Here is a 9,465-nt window from a genome sequence, read left to right on the forward strand (position 1 = left end):
GAAAGTTAAATAGACTAAGTAAATATAGACTAAATATATTCCATGCCTGGAATTGCCACTGGAATGGATCCAGACAGGAAATATGTTGATACACAGTCTTGTGGCAGAGATATTAAAAAGCCATTGGCCAGTTTGGTCATATTTGGGATGAATTTTATGTACTCAATGCATTTTTAAATACATGCTGAGTTACATATTATTAACCTAAAAAACCCTATGGAAAAAATATCCATTTCCCATATGGGCTAACATTGCATGGAGCAATCTGTGGGTTTTGTATAAAGGAAGAGGCTCTGAAAGGAACTTTAAGGGAGGAATCTCTCTCTTGCATATTTGTGGCCTAGTTTTCAAGCTTTGGCCTCCAGTGGGCCATGCAGAAACACTGCACTGCAGTTTTGAGTGGTATTACCTGCCAACTCAGGGGATAGCAACAATGATTTGTGCACAAAGGGGATAGGCTTTGCAGACACACATCCATCAGGATCAATGGATGTTCCATGAATAAACTCCATCTCTTACATCCACAGGTGAGCGAATCTGTCAGTTTGGGTTAGAGACTATACTACTCTGTACAGCACCTAGTACAATTAGACACCATTCTTGGGTGGTCTTTTGTACACAGGCGCTGACACCTGAAAAGGACGCACACAGGTATTTGCACAGGAACAAGAGGAGGCCAAGTCAAGGCCCCACTGGAAATTTGGCTTTTAAAGAAGATCTTCCAAATTTGAATCATTCCCTGGTGGGTGAATAGGTTTATAGGAACTGCCAGATGGGATCAGATGAGTGATCCATCCAGTCCAGTACCCTGCCTCTGATAGTGGCCAGTACCAGATGCTTCAGACTTCCCATAATGGAAAATTGTGGGATAATTTGCCCATAGGGGAAGTTTCTTCTTACCCCCGGGCAGTTAGCATTCGGCTTCTGCCCCGAAGCATGAAGGTTTCTGTGATTTCTGAAATCCCTGGGCACTCTGTACAGTCTCAGTACTATACAACTACACACTGGAAACTGTTTTTCAGGAGCTGATAAAGGAAAAGTCCCCCAAAATCAAGGAGGATTGTGCCAGGGAAAAAGATTTCAATAAATGCCTGAAAATTATCTGCTAGCACTCTGCTAGGCTCTGATATTTAACACAGATGTCACTCTAAAAGGTTAATAACATTCTTTCTTTCTTCAACTGGTAGGTTTCGTATGGTGCCTTTCCTTACTGAGCTGAGAGCTGTCATGGACTGGGTTTGGACGGACACCACACTGAGTCTTTCCAGCTGGATCTGTGTGGAGGATTTATATGCAAATGTTTTCATTATGAAATGCCTGAGAGAGTCTGAGAAAGTGAGTGATTCCAGTTGTACAATCCCGTCTCATCAAATTCTCTGACAGATGTTTCTGAGGCCAGTTGAGGCTGTGGAGGGAGAATAATGCACCCTTCAGAAAAAATTGGACTTGGGAAGATGGTATGTTTGAGCAGAACCTTCCCTTGCTCACTGTGCACCGCAATGCTACAGATAAATGGAGATGCCTGTAGCATTCTGACTGTATAGTTAAACAAGGCAGCCGTAATTACGCAGTCAGCAATGTCTCGGGCATATACCTGTTTTACTCAGAGTGGGGATTTTGGCGGGGACTCCAAGATTATGGGATCTTTTGCCTTTAGTCAGACAGACACTAGAGATGGGAGTTTGGTTTTGCCTAGCAGTACATCCCCATTCCAGTACCACTTCAGCGTCAGCATTGGTTTGAGCCCATCTGCGGGATCTTTTATGTTATCAAAAGCTACTCTTGCACTTACAGAATAGTCACTGTGGGTGGCATTCTGGCCCCACTGAAGTCAGTGTCAAAGCTCCTGTTGACTTCAATGGAGCCAGGATTTCACCCTCTCTCTGTAAGGTGAGGAGGAGAATTCCTTGCCCATATCTAAAAAAACCTCTCCCTTACAGGGGTTTCCAGCTAGACAGTTCTTCCTTATTTATAAGTACAACTCATATCTCCTGGTGGGGATGAGGGAATATATTAAATATAGCTTCCACTAGTTGTTTTGGAATCAAACGAGGGAGCCAGCTCCATCTCAGATTTGTCCTCAATATCTGAATGCCATGCTCTGCCGCCAGCTGCTGCTGCTTTCTGTGGAGAGCAGCGCCCTTTCACTGGAAGGAGCTGGGGGACATCTCGTTTCTACCAAGACTTTAGGCTCCCAGCCCTTCTCCCTTTAGATACTGCTTCCTAGCCCTGTAGCCTTTTTACAGCCTTGCCCCGGTCTATTTCGCTAGTGCTGTTTCCTCAAAGAGCTGTTCCATGGCAGTGGCTACTCAGTCCTGAGAGGGAGCAATGGGCTACTCTAAGAACATCATATATACATTATACTGATAATTTCTACTGAATTATAAGTGTGTACAGTTCATTACAACCCCAACCCTCACAAATAAAATAGTGAGCATTTACAGCTTATGCATGTCTTAAAAACTTTATAATTTTTAAATAGTTCATTAGAAGTGAATAGATAAGTTACAAGTGGAATAACTAATTTGAGGTTGTGTGTTTTCCAGTTGGTCTACACATGGGGTGTGTGTGTGCGTGTGTATTGAGTAATCTGCCACTCAGTGTGCATGCAAAACAGTTAGGTTGTTTTCCAAATGCTCTATCTCATAGCCTCAAAATGGTCACCAAGTTCCTTCCTGCCTGGTTTCCCTGCCATGCTACAATTGCATCATACTCAATTATATCTTTTTATTTGCAGAAATATCCTCAGCCTTCTGGCCAGAAGAAGAAAATGATCGTGAAATATGGAATAGGGGGCTGCATTGTCTTTATATTGGTCTGCATAGTGTGGTTCCCACTGCTTCTTATGTCACTGGTTAAATCTGTGGCAGGAGTAACCAATCAGCCCCTGGATGTCTCAGTCCAAATTACCATTAGCGGTTATGAGGTAAGGGGAGTATTCTTACAGGACTGTGACTGACACTGACACACACACGGGCTAAGTGGATTTACACTAGGGTCAGAATCTTTTCATCTTATTGTTCATTGGTGTGCACGTGGCCTATGCTAGGGGCGATTGAAGGCTGCTGTCACTGGAAGGCTGTTCAGTGCCCTGTGTGAAATGGCAGTGGAAGCAATAGAAAAGGGAAAGGTATTAAGAAGAAAGAAAAGGGGAGGTGGCAAATTCTATTTGGTTTCATGCTTCATACCAGTGGTATGGATTTTCTCTGTATTGCGACAGTGCCTGGAGGCACAGGGGTCCCAGGCTGCACTGAGAATGCCAGATCTGTGATTCGCCCTCTCTTTCTTGCCTAGTCATTATTCACCATGAGCGCTCAGCAGAGGAATCTGATCCCTTTCTCTCCAGCAGCTTATAACGAGCTGGCTAATCAATATGCCCTTCACCCGGTAAGTGTCAGGGCTCATTTAATCAGAGCGCCCAGATTCCCTCCACTCATCCCTCAATGTTAGTGCTGCTCAGTGAGAGTTCTCCAGCAGGTGTCAGGTGCTTTGGTGGACATATCTTCCCTTTCCTGGAGTGAGCCCCTCACAAAACTGCAGTGATTTTTTTAGCCCAAGTTATGTCTACAGAGGGATTTCAGCAGTGCTTAGAAGTCATGGCACATGCTGGCAGGGTGACTCAGCAGAAACAAAACACAGGGGTAGTCAGCCTGGGTCTTTCCTTAAGAGGGAATGTTTACAACTTAAAGTCAAAGCAAAAAACAAAAGTCACCAAATATTTCCCCCAGTCTAGAGCCTGACAAACCCTAAAATCACTCTTCTCCTCACTGCCCTAAGCAGCCAATTTATAGCCCTTCCCCACAGCACCTGTGCAAGGGGGGAGGGAATGCTGAGCTGGTGTTAACCCCTTGTTCACCAAGAACCAGGTAGTGCCACTGCACCCTGTCACACCTGGTTTAAATCTGGCTGCAGGTTAAACTGGTTTCTAACCCTACTCTAGGGTACATCCCTGCTTCTATTAGGGTTAGTGGGCCCTCAGTCCAGTTATGGCCCCTTTGTTACACTCAGGAAGTGCAAAGGAACCATAATTCAGCTCCAAATGCCCAGCAGAGAATTCTCCTGCTGGAGGAGAGGCCCTATCAGCACATCAGTGCTGCTGCCAGGTCCTGTTCTCCCAGCCAAGGGCAGAAGGAGGGCATAGAGGGGGGGAAGGTGAGGCTCTATTCCACTATGCCAATCTTTCCTGGCAGCAGCTCTGTGACGGCTGTTCCTTGGTGACCCCATTCCTGTCCCTCCTGGAGCTCTGGGACCTTGGCCGTGAGGGAGGATTGGGCCCAGCACTAGGTTTTTGAGTAGTGCCTCCGACAGCCTGGCCCTGCTCTCAGCAGTCGAGCTACCTGAGGTAAACGCCACAGTTTGGCTGCTGTTGAGTTTGAGCCATTTTAAATGGGTTGGTTCCCTGTTGCAAAACCTGTGTAGATGAGGCCCTAACGAGAAGCCAACAGGTTCCTGTCTTGATGTTTTACCCCTTCTATCCCTTCCCAAGTCTGCCATGCAGTTTATAGTGAACTACGGCCCAGAGGACATCATCATTGCTAAAATAAAGAGCAATGCCAGCTTGCTATGGAGCATCAGTCCTGCCAGCCGAGAGGCCATGATGGACGAGCTCTCCAGCTCCGCTGCTGTCTACGTCGACTTTCACTGGACCATTCTCAGGTAAATGAAGCATCGTGGTTAACACTGCAATCGGTTAATGCAGCTCAAGTTCTATATTTTAAAAGTACTTTTCAGAGGAGTGACAAGTCAGTTTTAACAACATCAATTAATGAATTATATAGCGGTTATACTCATTCATTCAAACTTCACTATGGTTAGCCTGCTGGTGTGCTGAGGTCCCTGCCACTCATGCTGTCGCATTGTGTCCTGTGCTTCCCCTGCCTGTCTTATACAGAGTGGGAGCTCTTTGGGGCAGGGACCATCTTTGTGTTCTGTGTTAGTACAGCACCCAGCACAAAGGGGGCCTGGTCCATGTCAGGGGCTCCTAAGAGCTACCACAATACAAATACACAATAATAATAATTAGTTAATTAATGGCTTCCATTCAGGGATCTCAAAGCTCTTTACAAACATTCATTCATGACATGAGCCTTACACCTACCTCCGCTGAGAGGCTGGTGTAATTATCCTCTGAAATCTCTGTAGCACTCTGTGTTGCAGCTTCACCTCCAACATGTCCCCTTCCACAGGGCTTGCAAGGGACCCTCATAAGAAAGCCCGTAGCTGTCGTATACAGTGCCTGCACCAGAGGAATTCTTTCCCCACCAGTTAAATGACTTTTACAGCCCCTGAACACCTCCACAGCAGCACACATGGCCCACAGCAGGAAGAAGAATCCCTCCCAGTAAGTCTTATCTTGGAACTACATTTGTGTACCACACCTGAATATACCTCACTTGATTTTCTCTGGGCAGGAATGCTTCTCTGGTGAAGAATGTGGAAGCATCTGGCAAGCACACCGTGCGGTACGAAGAGAAGGAGATAAGAGAACAAATTGTTCAAATGCTAAATGGGACCAGGAAAGAGCCAATGTCAGTATTTTTCTTCTGTTTGAGCAGCATTTTCAAAATGCGCCATGGCAAAGAATTGTTGTTGGTGAACACAGTAGAGGGGATTGTTCACACGTTAAATGGGAGGGTCATTCCTTTCATAAACATTATAACCATGCTATGTTAGGACTTCCCCCTGTTTGATGACAAGGAGGGGCAGGGGCGTTGTAGTCACTCCTAGAAGTATTTTAGCTCCCATTTACGGTCATCCTTTTCTAAAATACATTGCATATGAACAATGGTGTCTGTACAGCCCTAGAGACTGAAGCCCTGGATTCCACAAAGCAGCTACAACTCAGGCAGCAGCTGCCCTGCACACGTGCCTGGAGGGATCATCTCCGTGGTTTCGGGGTGGTTGGTTTCCAGAACCCAGTCGACCCCAGGACTCTTTCCTGAGGCTGCCAAAAATGGGCAACTAATGAGGAAGACTGGAAGGATGATCTAGTTTTTAGGGTGCTAGCCTAGAACTCCACAGACGTGGGTTCAATTCCTGACTTTGCCACAGACTTCCTGCAGGACCTTGGGCAGGTCACTCAGATGTAGATCCACAAAGTTATTTAGAGACCTAACTCGTGTTGATTTCAATAGGGAGTTAGGCATCTAACTACCTTTGAGGGTCAAGGCCTCATTTTCCCATCTGTATAATGGGGATAATGTCACTGCCCTACCTCACAAGGGTCTTGGGAGGTTAAATATGTTAATAATTTGAGGCACTCACATACTGCAGCAATGGGGGGGCAATATAGGTACCTTAGCTAGTTTCTCTGTTATGCTCCTTGAGAGCTAGACAGAGCCATTCTGTTAACAGATATGGGTGGGAGTTGCAAAGTTCAGATTCACTCTGGGGGGTTGATCCAAGCACACTTCTAAGTGGTAATGATCCAGAAGATTAATGCATAGCACTGAAGTATTTGATAACTCCAAGGCAATGTTGGCTTCCACTTGTTTCTAGACTGCTTCCCGGCGTGGTACCAAGATACCTCAGGGCTACTGCTGGAGCAGAAGCTAAAACTGCACATCGCTTGCAAGTTGGTAAGCAGTTGCAATAAAGTAATTATGTTTTGGTCTCAGAGTTCCTTAGTGGAAACCGAAGTGGTACCCACTGTGGGCTAAGAGGGGAAATATTGTGAGTCTCACACACATTTCCAAGTATCACAAAGATCCTTCACCAAAGTGGCTGAAATGGAAATATTTCCCCAGTAACAAATTCCCATAAATTTGTGAGCACATCAGTTTTTACATGTGCAAGAAAGCAGATCCACTGCACTGCTCTACAGAACAGATTCTCTTCTCTGAAGAGGAGTACCTGGAGAAGAAAATAGCATGCAGGGAAGGGAAGCATAGAACTGAAAGGTATTAGGCATGTAGGGAAAAAGCTCCTAATTTTATCTTTGCATTTGGGAACCAGCTCATTCTCATAAACCACAAGATGTAGACAAAATGGCTTTCTTCCGAAACATAACCATAAAACTACAGCAGCTGGCCATCAACTCGTCTTCCAGCCAAGTTACTGAGTGGTGGGTTATTCAAGAGTGGAATCCTACCTGCTCTGGTAATGCTTGCAGCAAAAATATGGAGCTTATCATCTACAATGACAAAGTCAGCCCTTCCAGTCTGGGATTCCTGGCAGGCTACGGGTAAGGATGGCATGCTACGCTACAAAAATACTCCCCATTGCTCTTCCTAGGTGGTGGAATACTTTATTTGGGTTTATTAGGTAGTTATTCAGTCTCGGCATTTCCCTACACAACCAGGCAGAATATATATCTATTCTGTCTGATTGTGTTTGACAGGTTCGTTCTTTCATAATTTTTCAACATTTTGTATATGGCTCAAAAGCTGAGCCTGTCAGGCACCGCTCTGAAAGATAAGCCCCCTTATCTTATCTTTCAGAGCGGTGCCTGACAGGCTCAGCTTTTGAGCCATATACAAAATGTTGAAAAATTATGAAAGAACGAACCTGTCAAACACAATCAGACAGAATAGATATATATATAAGCTGGGTTATTAGCAACTGAAATGGAGGTGTAGGGTTATCACCAACCAGATCTAACATTTGATTACTCCTCTTTGATCCTGCTGTAGTCAATGAAGTTGCACAAGTGTAACTGAGAGCAGAATTTAGCCCGCTATGCACAAAACTGCATGCAAGCTAACGTTTGATCTACGTCAGTCAAACTGTTGCAAAGTGCTACAGCTTTCAAAATTAGCAGTGATTCTGAGGGAAAATAGTCACATAAAGCAATTCCATTTCCGTGTCCCCCACAGTAGGTTTTATGCACCACCTAGCAATTTACTGAAGTCCTAGGTCTGTGTTCCGAAAGGGCTTGAAGGCACAGGTGCTTTATTCTCCTTCAAAACTGAGAACAAATTCCTTGGGTTTTGCCAGTGAGCAGTCCTTATATCCCTAAAAATCACACGTCTTTCAGTAAATGTGAAAACAAAGAGGAAAAAAGTCCCCTTCCCAGAGCACTAGGCTGGGAGCTACTTTGGACCCAGTTTCCAATCCCTGGGTTAGGAGATTTTATTTCAGACTAGAAATAAAGCAGAAATTTAATAGTGAAGGGTAATTAGCCATCGGCACACCTTAGCTAAGGAGGTGGTGATTTAAAGAATTCATGTGATGGAAAACCCAAGATTGGATTTCTTTCTAAAAAAACATGCGGTAGCTCAACCACAAGTTATGGGTTTAATGCAGGCAGCACCGGGGGAGGTAATTCTATGGCCTGTGTTATGCAAGAGGTCATAGCTGATCACAATGGTCTCTCCTTCTGGCCTATTAATCTACCTTAATCTGCACTGGTAGTCTCACTGAAATTAGTGGAACTTTGTATAACTATTCAAGGTAAGGATGGTAAAGTTGGGCCCTTTAGGAAAAGCTAAATTGCACATTAATGGATACCTAAATAGCTTGCTTATTATAGACATTTATGCACAACTCCCATAGAGTGGGCAGATAGCATGACCATATTAGGGAAGAGATATGGTTCCTTATTTCTTCTCCCAGTTCTGATCAACCCTATACTCCCCTCTTCTCCTCAGCATCGTTGGCCTCTATATGTCTGTTGTCCTTGTCATTGGGAAGTTTATCCGAGAGTTCTTCAATGGCATCTCCCGTTCAATAATGTTTGAAGAGCTGCCCAACGTGGACCGCATCCTGAAACTCTGCACGGACATCTTCCTGGTGAGGGAGATTGGGGAGCTGGAGCTGGAGGAACAACTGTTTGCCAAACTCATCTTTTTGTACAGATCTCCTGAAACTATGATCAAGTGGACTAGAGAGTCAAAGGAACAATGACAGGACAAATATTTGTTTAGTGAAGATCAGGCTTAGGAAGCAAGCTATTGTCATGGGCTGCTTCAGAAGCAAATATAACATTCAGGAACGGGAGATGCTGTGAGCATCTCCTCTCCATTGGCGTATTTCCACCTTAAGCTTTTCCAAAAGTTCCTCACCAAAACGTATCATGTTTAGGCAGCAAGCGTACTTTTCAGGCCAGTGACTTCCCTTTGCTCAACCAGAGAAGACCTAGTATTGATCCCCTACAGACTGCATCCCACAATCATGGGTGCAGAGAGCTCGGCCCAAGTCCACCTGATTTTATCTGCAAAGCAGCTAAAAACTTCCTCACAGAAACTTCTAATCAGCCTCTGAGCAACTGCAGCTTGGGCTAACCAAGCTGAGCACCACTAATGGCTGAAGATAAATTATAGGGAGGAAATTTTAATCGGGCTAATTTACAAGAGTCTAGGTTCAAATGCAAGATTTAAAAAAAAACACTTAAAGGGGTACTAGGACATGGGTGATGAGGCTTCCATGCTCATTGGACAAAATGCACAGACTCAAGATGTGCAAACATTCCAGTTTAGAACATAAAAACAAGCCATTCGAAGACAAAATAAAAGAACAGAATGGGGC

General features: G+C 44.7%; 1 protein-coding gene across 1 annotated transcript in view; it reads left to right on the forward strand.

Annotated features, from left to right (window-relative positions):
• The window catches only part of LOC141997650 (piezo-type mechanosensitive ion channel component 2-like), a 57,431-nt gene extending 48,572 nt beyond the window's left edge, over positions 1 to 8,859 (forward strand). The window contains exons 38-45 of the mRNA XM_074970075.1: positions 1,188 to 1,335; positions 2,738 to 2,926; positions 3,295 to 3,387; positions 4,487 to 4,656; positions 5,412 to 5,528; positions 6,499 to 6,578; positions 6,955 to 7,183; positions 8,589 to 8,859. Coding sequence (XP_074826176.1) covers positions 1,188 to 1,335; positions 2,738 to 2,926; positions 3,295 to 3,387; positions 4,487 to 4,656; positions 5,412 to 5,528; positions 6,499 to 6,578; positions 6,955 to 7,183; positions 8,589 to 8,844 — 1,282 coding nt within the window. The 3' untranslated portion in view covers positions 8,845 to 8,859. The remainder of the gene's footprint in view (positions 1 to 1,187; positions 1,336 to 2,737; positions 2,927 to 3,294; positions 3,388 to 4,486; positions 4,657 to 5,411; positions 5,529 to 6,498; positions 6,579 to 6,954; positions 7,184 to 8,588) is intronic.
• The last annotated feature ends 606 nt before the right edge of the window (positions 8,860 to 9,465 follow it).

The sequence above is a fragment of the Natator depressus genome, chromosome 13 (assembly GCF_965152275.1).
Source record: "Natator depressus isolate rNatDep1 chromosome 13, rNatDep2.hap1, whole genome shotgun sequence".
NCBI lineage: Eukaryota > Metazoa > Chordata > Testudines > Cheloniidae > Natator > Natator depressus.